General features: G+C 46.3%; 1 protein-coding gene across 1 annotated transcript in view; it reads right to left on the bottom strand.

The window, feature by feature from the left end:
• The window catches only part of GNS (glucosamine (N-acetyl)-6-sulfatase), a 57,935-nt gene extending 53,672 nt beyond the window's left edge, over positions 1-4,263 (bottom strand). The window contains exon 1 of the mRNA XM_030201678.1: positions 3,682-4,263. Within this exon, the coding sequence (XP_030057538.1) occupies positions 3,682-3,825 (144 nt within the window). The 5' untranslated portion in view covers positions 3,826-4,263. The remainder of the gene's footprint in view (positions 1-3,681) is intronic.
• Positions 4,264-18,801: the final 14,538 nt, after the last annotated feature.

Here is an 18,801-nt window from a genome sequence, read left to right as displayed (position 1 = left end):
TTCTGCAGGAGGCCTGTGCTGGGACCGCCGCTTTTTAACGTATTCATAAATGATCTAGAGACAGGATTAACTAGTGAGGTAATTAAATCTGCCGATGACACAAAGTCATTCAAAGTTGTTAACTTGCAAGAGGATTGTGAAAACTTGCAAGAGGACCTTACAAGACTGGACATCCAAATGGCAGATGATGTCTAATGTGAACAAGTACAAAGTGATGCATGTAGGAAAGAGGAACCCAAACGAAACTTATGTGATGCAAGGCTCCACGTTAGCAGTCACCACCCAGTTGAAACCCTCTGCTCAGCGTGCAGCTAAGAAAGTAAATACAATGTTAGGAATTATTAGGAAAGGAATGGAAAACAAAAATGAGAATGCTATAATGCCTTTGGTATCGCTCCATAGTGCGACCACACCTCAAATACTGAGTACAATTCTGGTCACCACGTCTCAAAAAAGATAGCAGAATTAGAAAAGGTACAGAGACAGGAAATGAAAATGATAAAAAAAGGGATGGACGACTTCCCTATAAGGAAAGGTTAAAGTGACTAGGGCTCTTCAATTTGGAGATGAGAAGGCTGAAGGGAGATATGATAGAGATCTATAAAATACTGAGTGGAGGAATGGGTAGATATAAATCGCTTGTTTACTCTTACCAAAAATACTAGGACTAGGGGGCATGCAATGAAGCTACTACATAGCAAATGTAAAATAAACCAAAGAAAATACTTCTTCAAAGTATAAACAAACTCTGGAATTCGTTGCCAGCGAATGTGGTAAAAGCTTAGCAAGGTTTAAAAAAATGGGTTGGATAAGTTTCCCAAGAAAGTCCATAAGCCATTAAGATGGACTTGGGAAAATCCACTGCTTATTTCTAAGATAAGCAGCATCGAATCCATCTGTTCCGTTTTGGGATCTTGCCAGGTACTTGTAACCTAGATTGGCCACTGTTGGAAACAAGATATTGAGCTTGATCGACCTTCAGTCTGTCCCAGTATGGCAATGCTTATGTTCTTATGATGGCAACTAAGGTCAAACTTTTCATGTTGAGCTAGGGCTAGACAGCAGGGAGACTTTGTTGAGGTTGTGCATGATTCAACCTGTAAGAGTAAAGATTACATGCCTCTTGCAGGTATCTCAGCTCAAAAGAATATATTGCAAGTATGCCAACACAAACTGTGCAGGCGCAACAGGATTTTTAGATTCTAGTCTCAGCTCCACCACAGAGTGTCCAGCTCTGGATCATCTCCCTATATCTCATTCCTAATCCAAGCTCTGCTAATCATTGTGTTGTTCTTGGTAAATCTATCTGCCTGTGACTCAGTTTACCCACAGTTGTAAATGCTCACTATATATAACAGGTGCAACAAAAGCTTAATACCAGAGCAATTTGTGGAGGAGATCCTCTGGAAACTTATGGAGTTTATCATCCAAAATGTCATAGGACGGCTCATAGGATGGCTCATAAGGATGGCAAATGACAGTATCACATCACTCCCACCACACAGGGCCACAATGGCAATGGCCATATTTAGAACCCTCACGCTAAGCTTTAAGGCCCTTAAGAGGAAATAGTCTAGGTTACCCTATGTGCTTGCTAGTCTTTAAATTCTTCCAAGGTGGTCTCAATTTCATCACCACAAAAACAAAAATTAAAAACCAAAACAAACAAAACCAAAGATCAATCAAGAAGTCCATCAATCAGCTTTTCTGGGAGCAGCATCTACCCTGTGGAATACCCTCTCAGGACAGCTTCACTAACTTAGTACTATCTCAAATTTATGACACAGGTGAAGGCCTAGCTTTCTACCAGGCCTTTAAGGAATGACATTTCTGAAAAGCTATACCCCAGCATTATCATTGGACTCAACCTCTCGATTATGTTTAAAATGTCACTCTCTCTCTCTTTCCGTACTCCTTCTCACAAGGTCTAAGCAACAAATTATATATATATATATATATATCTCCTATATAATAAAACGCACCTCCAACGTTCTGAAGCCGAGAAAGTGAAGCCTTCAAGCCTTGAAGCATTCCTGCAACGTTCCGGAACTATGTGTCGTCAATTGAGGAGATGGAGCCTTACAGAGCGCATGAATGCTTCAAGGTTTGAAGGCGTCACTTTCTCACACACACTCACTCTCTGTCTCTCACACACAGACTCACACACACTCTCGCTCTTGACACAAACACACACACACTCTGTCTCTCCCTCAAGAACTCGGAAGAAGGGAGGGGGCCTGCACTTCGGACGGAAGGGGGGGGGCGGGCCTGCACCTCAGAGGGGAGGAGAGAGAGGGAGGGAAGGAGGGGGTCATGGAACTCAGAACCACACATACACTGTCTCTCACACGCTCTCTCTCTCTGACACAAACACACACACACTCCGTGGAAAACCTTGCTAGCGCCCGTTTTACTAGTGTGTGTGTGTGTGTGTATATATATATATATATATATATATACACACACACACACACCAACCCCATTGATAAAGCCTGGCAAACAGCCAAGGGCCATCCAAAGGAGGAAGGGGGAATTACGCTTTCCAGTGGGCAGTCTGCCACTGCAGTAGCTGTAGCAGCATACTGGGAGAAGTACACAGGCACTGAACTTTGCTTTGCAGAACTGCAGTGCCACCTCCATCTCATTCAAACCCTTGTGGCCTCCTAGCAAGAGAAGTGCTTAGGTGTATCATTTTCTGCTGCTATGGCACCAATCTTAACAGCAAATGATGTTTTATTTCATAGCCTATACTGATAGACTTGACCCTGTTGGAGAAGTTAATAATGTTTCCAAACACTTGTGCTACCAGATCATAATTGGGGGGGGGGGGGGGGGGGCAGTACTGAAAAAGACGTGGCGGCAACATGGCAGGTTTACCCTTACCTCTAAAAGTGCTACATTTACCACTGCCTAGTGCCCCATCTACAAAAAATGTTTGTGGGGGGGAAGAGAAGAGAAAGGCTAGGATGAGGTGTTGCCAGTTCCCTTGAATCCTCTACACCCTTCTCGTTACAAAACCTCCCTGACCAAACTTTTACCAGGGTACCAGTTAATCCTAGATGCATCACTGGTGGTACACTTTTATCTGATACGTTAACAACGCCTACGTATGAGGATTAATAAACTGCCAGGCCGGTTCTGGATTTATCTCAACACCCTAATACATTATAGAATCTGCAGCACCAATTTGATTTCCCAAATCGCTTTACTACGTACACCACACTGCTTTGGGATGTAAATTCAATAACAAAGCTCGTCAAGACTTTTACTTCTAAAGTCGGTAATTCGGCAGCTAAACACTATTCATAAGGCCTCAATTGCATGGCTTTTCCTAAACGCCAGCTTACACGCCACAATAGGTAAATTAACTTTCAAATATAAGCAGGCAATAATTCAATACATGAATTACAAAAACATGCGAGAGAGAAAACAAACAAGCTGAGGATGGGGCAAGATTGTGCTGTTGTCGCACAAACTGTGTAAGGCGGATCCTACCCACAAACCCGGCCAAAAGTAGCTGGCTGCGTAGTATTGTTATCAGTAAATACTGCAGGTGGTCCTTTTTTACTGGCAGGTTCTAAACCTAGTAGAATTGTCATGTGTAACCTTCCCTTTATAGAGAACAAAGAAAATAAGACCAAAACCCCCAAACCCTTTAGGAGAAACTCTTGGATCACTCACCATGCCCCCGATAGCGGTGTCCTGGTCATCGGTCAGAATCAGAATAATGTTGCTCGCGCCGTGGACAAGGTGGTTCAGGCAGCAGGCTACAACCACTTCCAGCAGCAGCAGAACGATAGCACTTTGACTCCCAAACACCGCCATGTATGCTTTAAGCACCCAGCTTACCAGCAGGTAGTGCTTCAAGCACGCCTCCCAATTCCCACCCACCCTCAGTAGTACAGAAGCTTAGCAGGCTATCTCCTGGCTAAAAAGTCTTTACAGATCCCGGAAATTGCACCCACATTGCAACTCTTCCAGTCATGTGATGAACAGCCAAAAGTGGGTTAGCTCACTCTCAGCTGACCCTTCTGTCTAATTCGGACTAACAAATAGATAATTGACAAGCTGGGCCCCGCGTCACAACCAGATCAATATCCGGCACGCCAACTACATTGTCCTACTCGTGCATCCAAAGAGGTTTGATTAAGAACTGTAACCTCCTTAGATACATCAAATTCAGCGGCGCTTTAAAGCGAAAGACGACGAATTCCACACGCACTAAATCACGTGCCCACCCAGGTTCTCAATCTAACCTCCTTGAGTCCTAACATTTAGTTGGGCGTGTTTTTTTTTATCTGCACGCATGTCGGAGCCAATCAGCAAGTCTCCGTGGCCTCACTTGCTCCTACCGAGCCTTTGGTGCCCCAGTTATTTAAAAGGGGCGTGTCTGTGGGTAGGGGGTGTATTTTGGACGGTGGTTGAGGAGGTAAGCGCTTGGGTTGCTTTCTGTGATGCTGATTAGTGCCTTCTTCAGTTTGTCTCGTTAGTTCTTGTTTGATTGTATTTCGCATTTTCTTGTTCCTTCTACAACAGCTTGTGCCTTTTTTTCTTTTCTTACTAGTGACTTTAGTCTCTAGTTCGAGGTGCATAAGGTATATGCATGGGGAGAAAGCATAGACTTTCGGCGCACGCTTCTTGCGTTCTCTACTAGCTCGTTGTATGACAGATATGTCGTTTGAAGAAGAGCTCAAGTGCTGCTGAGTTAAAGAGAAGTTGATCTCGCAACCTTGTCGATCTCTCTCTTCGTTCCCCCACCCCCGTGGGATTTGTCGATAATGTATTCAGAATTTGGGGTGACGAGGGACAGGAAATGAGAGAGCACGAGAGCTGAAGAAGTTTCGATATTAATCGTAGTGTTACGATTAATCAGGTTGTGCAGATTGCAGACTATCCCTCTTTCCTCCGGGTCTTACCCTGCTTTCAGCAAAGAGGGGGCTATAGTACTAGACAAATAATCACTTTGGTCACAGTCGATGGTTGGCGGGGGAAGGGTGGAAGGTGCTGCTTTTAGCCAGTGCTTTTTTTGTACGAAAAAAGGACCCGGTACTCATACAGGGCAACTTGGGGGATGGGGTTATTATAAATGTCCCGCCCTGTATATAGCTCCGCCCCTACAGTAGCCACACCCCTTTACCAGCCATAGAGCATATACTGTTTGGGCTTAAATGTTTGACTTTTTCATTTCTTATCCAGTTCAATAAGAAGGTAGATCTTTCAACAAATACATATTCCAAATATGTTCTAAAATGTATCATACAGTCTACTACTCCAGATTCTGCTCAAATTCATATAATAAAAATACAATTTATTTTTCCTCCTTACAAATGCTTAGCTTAAGGCAGGGTTGTGCTGGTAAATTTTTAACAGGCTCTTTCTCTGGACATAGCCAGCTCTGCAGTTGGAAGGGTCAGTGGTGGCCCGGGGGGGGGGGGGAGCAACATTTTCCTCTCTCTCCTCCCTCTCTTCGTACGGGCACGCTAGGCATACCTTTGGCAGCCAATAAATGGACTGCCACCACTCCCAACGTCTTGCTCTGAGCAGCATGCTGGAACTTCTCTCACATGCTCGAGAAGTCCCAGCCTGCTGCCCAGAGCTGGAAACAAGGAGCGGGGAGCAGCAGTAGTCTATTTACTTGGCTGGCAGGGCTCAGCATCCCCACCAGCAAAGTAAAAGAGAATTCAGCAGGGGGCCCAAGCCCACATTTTGGGAGCCAGTTGTTAAAGTAGCCATGGAGGGCCCTACTTTAACAACCGGCTCCCAAAATTCTTAAAAACTTAACAACCGGCTCTTGCGAGCCTGTGAGAGCCTGCTCCAGCACACCACTGGCTTAAGGACACCTTTGCAGAGCAAATTAGAGATCATGTCGGTGTAAATAGATGCATATGTCAGTATCTTTATTCTTTAACATAAACTTTCTGTAATCAACTAGATGTAGATGCAGACCTTAGCAGATACCAAAACACATGCATTTGACTGCCTTCACACACACCAAGAACCAACCCGCGGTCTAGCTTCTCGCTCTCTCTTCCACTTTCCTCCCTGTCCCATTCCGCAGTCCAGTATCTCCCCCTCCACCGCCCACGGTCCGCCATCTCCCCTCTTTCTCAAACTCCCTGCTCCAGCGTCCTACCTTCAAGCTTGTCCTTCAGACTGCTGGCAGCGACAGCAGTTTAAACAGATTACCCAGCACCGGCGTTTTCTTTCTCAGGCTGTGGGCTGTGCTGGAGGAGCTTGCTTGCTGCCCTGAACCAGCCCCTCTGATTTGTCACGGGGGGGGGGGGGGGGGGACACGACAGGGGCGCAGCAGCACAAGCGGGTGCCCCACTGCGGGTGCTCAGCTGTACCCTGCCTGTTGCAGGCATTTTTCCAACTTCGGAGCTGACGGAGGGAGCAGTTGTGCTGGTGAGCACTTGTTGACGGCGTCAGTTCTTCTTCTCTGTCCTGACTCCGCGATTCGAGGCACTGCACGAGGCAGGCAGGACCAGGACCTGGCTTCACAATGCGCCATTGCTCAGGTGACCTCTTTGTTGCTGTGGGTGCGTGCTGTTGCTGGGCCTGCCTGCCGAAGCTGATAGGGTAAGGGGTTGGTGACGTGACAAACTTCACCCGCCGCCACAGTGGAGCCGCTCAGCAGGAGAATCCGACTTCCGCGAGAGAGTTCTGTCAGCCTGAGGAAAAAAAGGTGCCGGTATGCTATACTGGCACAAAAAAAGCACTACTTTTAGCTATGGTACGCTTCTAGTGATGCACATAGACCATTGGCAGCAAGACAAAACTCAGGTTATAACGAGTACATAAGAATTGCCATACTGGGACAGACCAAAGGTCCATCAAGTCCAGCATCCTGTTTCCAACAGTAGCCGATCCAGGTCCCAAGTACCTGGCAAGAGCCCAAAACAGTACATTTTATACTGCTTATATTAGAAATATACACAACTAGAAAATGGATGGAGCACACCCTGCTGTATGTATCATTATATAATTAAATGGAAGTGTCTCATACAGTCACTAAAGCACCATAGCAGTGTGCTGTATCAAAGCAAACGCTTATGTGACGTTTTTTAATCGTAGACAACCTCCAACCTCCGATAGTGCAAATACTTGCTTAATAAGTGCCCTTAAAGTCTTAGTGCTTTTTGTTTTTTTAGGTTGGAGCGGTGCCATTTTCCTAATTTTTGATTAGTCTATATTAGAAATAAGCAGTGGTTTTTTCCCCAAGTCCATTTTAATAATGGCTTATGGATTTTTCGTTTAGGAAGCTATCCAAACCTATTTTAAACCCTGCTAAGCTAACTGTTTTTTACTACATTCTCTGGCAATGAATTCCAGAGTTTAATTACACTTTGAGTGAAGAAATATTTACTACTTTGAGCTTTATTGCGTGCCTCCTAGTATATTTCCTGTGAAAAGTGAAATCATTGGTGGCGTCTTATGCTCTCCTTCTTTAAAACTCCAGTGCCTTTTTTTGTTTAATGTATTTGTATATGTATTTTTCTCTATGCCAAAAGAAATGGATAGTGCCACACATGGCATGAAAGCAGGTACTAACTGCATGCTGGTGGGTACTTAATAATAAATTCTTTAAGGAGTAGGTGGGGGGGAGTATATAGTAGGTGGCTTATAGACCTCATCCCACCCTACTTTTAAACAGCTGAAATGTAGTAGATGTGAAGAGAAAGAGGTGCTGTAGGTTTTATCTGAAAGACAAGATGCTTCCATTCTCCAGGTGTAGTCTACTGACTTCTATCTCAAACAGAATGTGATCTAATCAATAATATCAAAGTGGGAATGAAAGGAGAGGTGATAATATTGTGTGATCAATCAGATGTGGATTGGAGTATCTTATCCGCAACTCTGGAGAGAAGTAGAAAGACCATGAATGCCTTACAAGGAGCATTGTTCAGGTAAATATAAGTACATCGCTGCTAGATGTACTCACAAATGGAGAAAACATCTGGTTGCGTTCCCGCTTGAGTAACAGTGGTTATCATACAGTATGGTTTGATATACAAGCTAAGGCAGATTTTAATTATGCCAAACTCAGTTTCTTGGATTTCAAACATACTGACCAGCAAAATGGAAAAGTACTTGGAGGTGAGAGGGTGGAAGGAACAAGGAAGTTGGAAAAACTATAGACTAAACTGAAAAGGAGCTTTAAAAAGGGCAATAGATTAAGTAAGGACAGTAAACAAAAGCAAGACGAAGAGATCCAAAATGATCCTCTAAAGGAGTGGCTGCAAAAATAAAAGCAAAACAGGTTAACATAGATCACAAAAAGAATGTAGAAAAAAATAGCAGAGGAAACTTGACAGACTAAGAGAAATCCAGGATGGCAAAAGAAAAAAATGGCTAAAAAATATTAAACTGAGCTGGCAAGACCTTCTTTTTAGGTGTTTTGGGCAAAAGTGGAAGACCAGAGGTGGGATTACAAGATTCTAGGACTGATGAATGATATATGGCAAAAATGCTGAACAAATACTGTGGGGTTCACAGAACAAAATCCTGGAGAAGGACCACAGTTGGCTGGCAAAATATATACAGGGATGGTGTGATACCACACTGTTAACGGAAGAAAGTGTTTTTGAACAACTTGCAAAACTGAACATGAACAAAGCCATGGGGCCAGAAGACTTACCTGTTCCCGCTGATGCTGTTGATCACCCTACTGGGTTGGGCATGATAGTGGGAGGTTCTCTTCCCCCCTCCCCCCATCTCCCTTATCACTGGGCCCATGAAGGTTTTAATAAACCTTATCGGCACCTGGTGTCTGACCCAAAACGAGCAGCTCCTTGCTTAGAGCTTCCATACCACGATCCTAGGGAAGTTTTGAGTTCCTGCTCTTCATGTAGGGTCCCATTAAAAAAAAAAAAAAAGCCCCATGCGACAGTTCCAGAGTAGAGGAGTGGTCAGAGCACTGGTCTGGATATCCAGAGGTAGCTGGTTTAAAACAATCTTGGTCGATACTCTGTAGGTCCCTATTAGGTGCTGTTAACCATCATGATGACCCTCGCTGCTGCTCCCCAACGCATCCCATGTAGACGGCACAGATGGCTTCAGGCGATGATGGTGGGGAGGGTTTGAACCTAGGCCAACCAGCAGGCCCACAAGAAGCAGCACTGCCCCTGGTGAAGAAAACAGGGGCATAAGAACTGTCTCTTCGGGAATTACTTATTCCCTTCAGTCTGATCAGAGCTGGCCCCCTGTGTCCTCAGGAAAAGAACAAACTGGAAGAACACCTGTAGCACAATCAGTGCATCGGTATTACTGACTCGATGGGCATTAACAAAAAAAAAAGGGGGGGGGACTAGGACAACTGGGTTCAATTCCCATACTCTCCTCTCATGCCATCCTCGATCCGCTTCAATCCGGTTTTCGCCCTCTTCACTCGATAGAAACAGCACTCTCAAGTCTGTAATGACCTGTTCCTTGCCAAATCCAGAGGCCACTACTCCATCCTCATCCTCCTGGATCTATCCGCCGCTTTTGACACTGTCAATCATGACTTACTTCTTGCCACACTGTCCTCATTTGGGTTCCAGGGCTCTGTCCTCTCCTGGTTCTCCTCCTATCTCTCCCACCGCACCTTCAAAGTTCACTCTCATGGATCTTCCTCCACCCCCATCCCCTTATCTGTTGGTGTTCCCCAGGGATCGGTCCTTGGACCCCTTCTCTTCTCAATCTACACCTCTTCCCTGGGCTCCCTGATCTCATCTCATGGTTTCCAGTATCATCTCTATGCTGATGACACCCAACTGTATCTCTCCACACCAGACATCACCGCGGAGACCCAGGCAAAGGTATCGGCCTGCTTATCCGACATTGCTGCCTGGATGTCCAACCGCCACCTGAAACTGAACATGTCCAAGACCGAGCTTATCGTTTTTCCACCAAAACCCACTTCTCCTCTTCCTCCACTTTCTATCTGTTGATAACACCCTCATCCTCCCCGTCTCATCTGCCCGCAACCTCTGAGTCATCTTTGACTCCTCTCTCTCCTTTTCTCGCATATCCAGCAGATAGCCAAGACCTGTCGCTTCTTCCTCTTTAACATCAGCAAAATTCGCCCTTTCCTCTCTGAACACACCACCCGAACTCTCGTCCACGCTCTCATTACCTCTCGCCTGGACTACTGCAACTTACTCCTCACCGGCCTCCCACTTAGCCATCTATCCCCCCCTTCAGTCTGTTCAGAACTCTGCTGCACGTCTCATATTCCGCCAGAACCGATATACTCATATCACCCCTCTCCTCAGGTCACTTCACTGGCTTCCGATCAGATACCGCATTCAATTCAAGCTTCTCCTTACCTACAAATGCACTCAGTCTGCTGCCCCTCACTATCTTTCTACCCTCATCTCCCCTTACGTTCCCGCCCGTAACCTCCGTTCACAGGATAAATCCCTCCTCTCAGTACCCTTCTCCACCACCGCCAACTCCAGGCTCCGCTCATTCTGCCTCGCCTCACCCTATGCTTGGAACAACCTTCCTGAACCCTTACGCCAAGCCCCCTCCCTGCCCGCCTTCAAGTCTTTGCTTAAAGCCCACCTCTTCAATGCTGCGTTCGGCACCTAAACCTTACCGTTCAGTGAATCCAGACTGCCCCAATTTGACTGCCCCTCTCGGACCGACCGTTCACTTGTCTATTAGATTGTAAGCTCTTTGAGCAGGGACTGTCTCTCTTTGTTAAATTGTACAGCGCTGCGTAACCCTAGTAGCGCTCTAGAAATGTTAAGTAGTAGTAGTAGAGAGCCTGAATGCGCTATTGTAGGTGCCTCTGGCCAAATAATGCCTACACTCCATCTGCTTGTTGGCCAAATGGTGAAGCTCAGCGGCCTGCTCCAAAGTGAGACTCCACCAGATTAAGTGTATTGTTTATCAGACTCCAAATACACACTCATGTAGAGATAGTAGGACTGAATGCAGGCAATAAGCATAGAAGCCTGAAAAGTCTTCACCTCAAACGAATCCAAAGTTCTGGCCTCTCGTCTTAGGGGTGCCAAGGCATGAGACAGAGAACTCTTGGCCCGTTTGAGAGCAGATTAAACTACCATGGAGTGGTGAGGCAGCTGGGCCCTCTTGAATCTGGGAGCCTTCTGGATACGATATTACATATCCACTTGGGAGGGGAGACTCCCAGTTCTTCAACAGTGCGTCCTTAAGGATAGGGTGCAATTCTCTGGGCTCCTCCTCATTTACAACTTAAGTGGGTAGCCACAACTATCTCCCTGACAAAACTGTTTACTCCTGCCAGAATTCACGCAGAATTTAACATTTTCATGTAGAATCTGTGGGGCTGCAGCAAAGGAAAGGACCCCCCCCCCCCCCCCAGCACTCAGTTAAACCCCCTGCCCGCTCGCCTGACTCTCTGCCTGCTGCGACCTGGCCTACCTGTGCACTCCTTCATGGTCTAGTGCCTCTTTGGGGCAGAAAACTCTATTCTTGCCTGCCCTGCTGCTGCCGCTCTGTTGCTGGTTGCTAACTGCTCTGCTCCCGCCATCTCTTCACAAATCCCGTGTGAAAACCCTTCCAATATTACTACTACTACTATTTAGCATTTCTATAGCGCTACAAGGCGTACACAGCGCTGCACAAACATAGAAGAAAGACGGTCCCTGCTCAAAGAGCTTACAATCTAATAGACAAAAAATAAAGTAAATCAATTAATGTGTACAAGAAGGAGGAGAGGAGGGTAGGTGGAGGCAAGTAGTTACAAGTGGTCACGAGTCAAAAGCAATGTTAAAGAGGTGGGCTTTCAGTCTAGATTTAAAGGTGGCAAAGGATGGGGCAAGACGTAGGGGCTCAGGAAGTTTATTCCAGGTGTAGGGTGCAGCGAGACAGAAGGCACGAAGTCTGGAGTTGGCAGTAGTGGAGAAGGGAACAGATAAGAAGGATTTATCCATGGAGCGGAGTGCACGGGAAGGGATGTAGGGAAGGACGAGTGTGGAGAGATACTGGGGAACAGCAGAGTGAGTACATGTATAGGTTAGTAGAAGAAGTTTGAACAGGATGCGAAAACGGATAGGGAGCCAGTGAAGGGTCTTGAGGAGAGGGGTAGTATGAGTAAAGTGACCCTGGCGGAAGACGAGACGGGCAGCAGAGTTTTGAACCGATTGGAGAGAGGAGAGGTGACTAAGTGGGATGCCAGCAAGAAGCAGATTGCAGTAGTCTAAACGAGAGGTGACAAGGGTGTGGGTGAGGGTTTTGGTAGAGTGCTCGGAAAGAAAGGGCGGATTTTACGGATGTTGTAAAGAGAGAAACGACAGGTCTTGGCGATCTGCTGGATATGAGCAGAGAAGGAGAGAGAAGTCAAAGTTGATCCCAAGGTTTCGAGCTGAGGAGACAGGGAGAATGAGAGCCGTCAACAGAAATAGAAAATGGGGGGGGAGTGGGGCGGTGGGTTTGGGGGGGGGGGGAATGAGAAACTCGGTTTTGGTCATGTTTAATTTCAGGTGGCGTTGAGACATCCAGACAGCAATGTCAGACAAGCACGCTGAAACTTTGGTTTGGATGCAAGGTGAGATATCAGGGGTAGAAAGGTAGATTTGGGAGTCATCAGCATAGAGATGGTAGGAAAAGCCATGGGATGAGATTAATGAACCAAGGGAAGAAGTGTAGATAGAAAAGAGGAGGGGACCAAGAACAGAACCCTGAGATACGCCGACAGGCAGAGGGATAGAAGTAGAAGAGGATCCACCAGCGTGAACACTGAAGGTGCGGAGGGAGAGGTAGGAAGAGAACCAGGAAAGGACAGAGCCCTGGAATCCAAGTGAGGACAGGGTATCGAGGAGTATGCTGTGATCGACAGTGTCAAAAGCAGCGGAAAGATCAAGAAGAATGAGGATGGAATGGAGACCTCTGGATTTAGCCAGTAATAGGTCATTGGAGACTTTAGTAAGCGCAGTTTCGGTTGAGTGGAGAGGGCAAAAACCAGATTGTAGTGGGTCAAGAATAGCATGTGAGGACAGAAAATCAAGGCAGCGGTGGTGAACAGCACACAAGTAATTTGGAGAGAGGAGGGAGATGGGTCGGTAATTAGACGGACAAGTAGGGTCGAGTGAAGGCTTCTTAAGGAGGGGTGTGACCACAGCATGTTTAAAGGCAGTAGGGACAGTTGCAGTGGAACGTGAGAGGTTGAGAATGTGACAGATAAAAGGAATAAGAGTAGGTGAGATGGCATTAAGAAGGTGCGTGGGAATGGGATCAGAGGAACAGGTGGTACATTTTGAGGAAGAAAGGAGAAGTGTAGTTTCCTCTATAGTAACTTCAGGAAAGGGGAAAAGGAATGAGGGGAAGGAGAGAGAGGAGAACGGACTAGTGGAGGGAGAGGTGGCGAGGTAGAGAATTCAAGGTTTATCTTTTGAACCTTGACGATTTACCCTGGTTCAATACCGGTGAACTAGTGGCACAGCTTGAGACCTGTAATTGAGAGGCCAACGGAGAAGAATGGCAGCAAAATCCATGAGAAAAGAAAAGAATCGGCTGCTCAGACAAGATGGCGGCTCCAGCTAGCCCCGCAAATTCTTTGGTGGGATCAGCATGGTCAGCGGAGATTGTAACTGAAGTGACTAGTGCAATGGAGGCGATCTTGGACAAAAAATTTAAGCTCCTTGGATTCCAAGTTGGAGCGACTCCAAAACAATGTAGAACAATTAGGACTTGGCGGGTTTTCAGCAGTGCACAGGGGACTTGGAAGACCGAGTTACTACTGTGGAGAAGGGGCAAACTAAATTACAAAAGTTGTTGGACTCGTACACTGAGAAACTCGAGGACCTGGAGAATAGATCCAGGCACAACAACTTGCAATTTGTGGGCTTACCGGAGGAATTGGGAGACAGAGACCTGAGAACTTTGTTGGAGCCCTGGCTAATGAAAGAACTGGCGCTCAGCCTCGCTGGGTTCACTGCCGATAGAAAGGGTGCACCGAGTGGGACTTAGCCCGGCTCCATCAGACCACGAGTGGTGATTTGCTGCCTGCTAAACTTAATCACAAGACAGCAATTCTTCAGGCCCTCAGGGGAGGAAAGGAACTGAGATATCCAAACCAAAAAATCCTTTGCTTTCAGGATTACTCGGCGTTGGTGGCGGCACAGCGACGGAGCTTCTCACCCATTTGTTCAGAACTGGTGTCCTGCAAGCTCAAGTTTGCATTCCTTTATCCGGCTAAACTGAGGATTACTTACCAGACTACTACACATCAGTGGAAGAAGCACAGGTGTTTATGAATTGGCTGAGCTCTACGAGTCCCCGTGGAGAGCACAAGGCCGAGTGATTCGAGAGGAGCTGTGGATTAATGTTACTGATATGCTATAACCGTGTTGAATATGCTGCTTTACAGAGCAGAGTTTGAGGGTTGTAATGTAAGTCAACCCAGGCAGGTGTGAAAGGAAAATGTGGTGGGTTTTTTATTTTTTGTTTTTTTTGCTATATGGTGTGAGTGCATTGGTTTTATGAATGAACTTGCCATACACGAGGTCGGTGGTGGCTTTGAGAGCATGCGCAAACTAGAGCTGGGATTTCCCGTCCCATTTGGGTCAGTGGCAGAACAAGGTCTAAGAAGCTATTCAAGTGGCCTGCATACAGATTTGGACATGCTTTTTGTTTGGTAGGTAAATAGACTGCCACACTACTGCACCATGGACTGTCACTTTAATGAGTGAGCGGTATGCCCCCCCCCCCCCCACCTGCCGACAATTGAACTCTGTTAAGTCATTTGGAGGGAGCTGGGCTGCAGGATTGGAGGGCTGGTAGGGTTACAGGAGGTGGGTGTGTATGACTAAGGGGCAACTTTATTAATGAAAGGGGGTACTTTGTGCCTGTCTTGTTGGATTGTGCTTGCGGCAATGGAAAGGAGGGTGATGGGGGAAAGAATGCGGATATAGGAGGGTTGTGTTTTTTTTTTTTGTTTTTAATATATAATTTACCTGGAAGACATGAATGAACATATGGCTGGTGTGTCTGGTTTTAGGGGTTTTGCGAATATGCCGGAGGAGACTGAGTGAGTGGGTTTGTAAGGGTAGGCAAGTTCAATGGTTTGTAATTTTGGATTTGTAACTGTTTGTTAAAGGGATGTGGGGGGGGGGGGGGGGGGGGGGGGGGGGGGGGGCGTTGAGAGTGACCTGTCCCTTAGGGAACTGTTGTCTAGAATTAGGGGGGGGGATAAGAGGGCACAGTTAGGGGGAGGGATAGGAGGGAGGGAAGGGATCCGAGAGGGAATGTTAGGGGGTGCGAATCACAGTACTATTAAGAGGCCCCATGAAATGCTGAAGATGCCTTTGTGTGTTCTATATTTGGGGGAGCTGGGTGCATGTTGGGGAGAGGCTGCGGGCTGGGAGGGCCTCTCTCCTTTGATAGATGTTTCCTTTGGCAGATCAGGCGCCATCATGTCCCTTAATATGGTCAAGATAGTTATTTGGAATGTGGGAGGTATTCATTCTCCCATAAAGCGATCAAAGATTTTGCAGTACTTAAAAGCTCATTCATGCGGACATAGCTTTCCTGCAAGAAACACATCTGTCTGACGTAGAACATGACAAATTAGTGAAATGGTGGGTGGGGGAGTGTGTGGCCGCTCCTGCAGTGGGTAGGAAAGGAGGTGTGGCCATCCTTATGGAAGGGTTTGACAACGCAATTAAGCAACATTGTCAAAGTAGCGGCAGTCTGAGAAGGTATTGGTGGCGGGGACCTGATCGCTTGATGAATGGTGCACTGGCACCACTTCCTCGGCGGGGAACTGGTCCTCCCCCAATGCATATGCTTCATGGGCTTCCCCCAGTGCTGCCAAGGACGCCGCTTAATCATGAGTGTCTCCTCAGTGTCGGATCCAATGTTGATTGGTCCCGGAGCCTGCTAACACCCAGTGTCGAGTTGGGTAGAGACCCACACGATCCCGGTGCACTCCCAGTGGATGCCAATGTCAGAGCAGCCGTGGAGGTCGATGCTGCCAGTACCAAAGACAATGGTCTGGCCTTCAAAGAAAAAGATGCTTCATTTGAGCTAGTCGCACCCTCTGGGTTCTCGCCTGTATATGCAAACGGAGATCACAGAGGGTCATGATTTGTCCCAAGGCACACAATGCACCAATTTATGCGGGGTCGTGACAGAAATAATGCACCTACACTTGGTGCACCACTTGAAGCCACTAGGGGTCATCTTGGACATCAAAAATCTCTGCTAAAACTCTTTAGCAATCTCGAACCGTATGTGAGAATAGGAAGGCTTGCTTTTCTTCGGGGAAAAAAAGTTCTACGCAATGTGCTCTGGAAAGGTCAAGCTTCTGTTCACTGTGAGAGCTGAGGTGGCCCAGCCTGGGGCACCTGAATGACTCCAGCGTGGCTGCTGAACTTGGAGATGATGGCTGGCCTGTTCAGTGTTTCCAAGGGGAGGTTGAGATGTTTATACCTGAGGGATTTTTCAGTAGTAAGGAAGCTGTTAAACAAGGGTTTGAGGTGACTGTGGGAGATGTGAAGTAATAACATTTCTTCATGAAAGAGGTGGTAGGTGCATGGAATGGCAATTGAGGTAGGTAACAATTCAAGAACGTTCAGAATACGCATGGGTAATTTTCGAAAGAGAACTCAGCAAGCTCAGTAAACTCTGTGTTCTCTTAGTTTAAATGGTCAAACTCTTTTGATATTTCTATATGGGGTAACTGTTTTTGCTCAAAGCCTCTCCTAGTCTCCACAAAATATGCTTCGCTAATATTTGGTCACCAATGCATTTATTGTCAGGTGTTAATGATATTCCTTTTCAGGATTTTAGTGCTTGTCACAACATTCCTCACTCGCATAGAACTTTTTGGGAACATCTGACTCAGATCATTGAACGTCTCTATCCTGCGTCACCAGATCGTCAGTCCACTGTCTCCAGTTTCAGCAATCTGTCAATCCCTCATGAGCCCAAAGTCTGCATCTAAATTGTATAAACGCATGCAATTGTTGAAACTTAACATATGTTCTGACCTTTCTTCTGCATGGGAAAATGAACTAAATGTCTCGCTGTCCAGTAAAGAGTGGGACCGTTTTTGGACAAAAACTATGCGCTCCTCCTTTTCAGCTGCTCTTCTACAGTCTATCTACTATATTGTTCATAAATCCTACTAGACACCTGTAAAACAAAGTACATCAAATCTATGTTGGTCGTGTCAATCTGAAGTGGATTCACTAGATCATTTGCTTTTTTTCCTGTTGTAATTTGCAATCATACTGGCGTTCGGTTTGGGGCACTACTCGGAAGATATTTAAAATTCAAGATACTCTGTCCTTTAAAATACTAATCCTGAAGGCTTCAACTCCTGGCCTGCCAATCCCTCAAAAATATTTTAAATTGTTTAACTTGATTTCTGTTGCCCTCCATCTGATTGCACTGCATTGGAAAAAATAATCAGCTTGTTTCGTTTCATGAATGGTGGAACCTGCTGTGTTCATACAGGCGATATGAGGAAATAGCTGCCATAAGGTTTGGTCATGTCTTGTCCTTTTATAAAGCATGGTCACTGCTAGATAGCTATGTAACCCTGTAAAAGGGAATTAACTTCTTAATAGTATGTTTGTATATGCTGTTCTACTTTTATTTTTACCAACCCACTGTCACATTTATTTATTTACTAGTAAAAAAAGGCCTGTTTCTGACACAAATGAAAAGGGCGCTAGCAAGGTTTTCCTCGGAGTTTGTCTGTGTGTGAGAGGGAGAGTGAATGTGCAAGTGCGTATGTGAGAGGGAGTGTGTTTCACACAGATACAGTGTGCGAGAGAGAGTGTGTCTGTGTCTCACAGACTCTCTGTGAGACTGAGTGTATGAGACCAAGAGAGTGTGTGAGTGACTATATTGAGCCTGCAAAAAGGTGGGAAAATGTGGGATACAAATGTAACAAATTAAATAACTAGAGAGTGAATGTGATACAGTGTGTGTGACACATCTCTCTCTCTCTCTCTCTCTCTCTCTCTCTCTCTCTCTCAACTGGGAGGAGGCTGAAATCTTACCTGATTTGCAGTCCATTCTTTGATGTGGCCCACGCGGTGCTGTGTTTGGCGAGACGCGGGCATATCTGGAAGGGGAAAGGGAACCGTGTGAAGCTAATTTGGGGCGAGGGCGTACTTGGCGCCGCGTGTGTTGTTGTGGTGCTGGCGGCGGGAAGAGTCTGCCTCAGTGCCGCGTCGATCAGCGCCATGGAGAGCGAGTTGCGAGGGTGTATTTGGCTCTGCGTGCGTGCGTTGTGGTGTCTCTCATGGGCGTGGTGAGAGAATGAGCGCTGGACCCGTGGAGAGTGGCGCTGGTGGCGTGAAGAGTCTGCCTCAGTGCCGCGTCAATCAGCGGATCAGCGCCGTGGAGAGCGAGTTGCAGGTGGGCAGCGAAAATGGAGACACCACAGAGAGGCAGCTGAGCGTTACTGTGCAGGACGCTGAGCTCTGGCTGTGCTTCAAGGATCTAACCAATCCTATTTAATAGAATGCACCTCCAACATTCTGAAGCCGAGAAACCTCGTGTGGTTGGTCACTTCTGCTTGTGACGAACCCGGAAGTACGTGATGTCAATTCAGGAGATGGATACAGAGAGCAGGAATGCCTCAGCCATGCAGTTAGCTTCAGAACGTTGGAGGTGAGTTTTTATTTTATTTATTTTCTTATTTCAATAATATATGCAGATGCATATTTCTACAAATATTGTATTTAAAATTAATACATTTTGAAAAAAGAAATACGCATGAATGGCACCCATCACTTGAAAGACATCTTAGTGTTGCTTCTGAGTCTGTCTCCATTTTATTCCACTAACACTCCTCATTGGGTTTTCAACAGAATC

Source organism: Microcaecilia unicolor, chromosome 4 (assembly GCF_901765095.1).
Source record: "Microcaecilia unicolor chromosome 4, aMicUni1.1, whole genome shotgun sequence".
NCBI lineage: Eukaryota > Metazoa > Chordata > Amphibia > Gymnophiona > Siphonopidae > Microcaecilia > Microcaecilia unicolor.
This window is presented reverse-complemented; position numbering and strand designations above follow the sequence as displayed.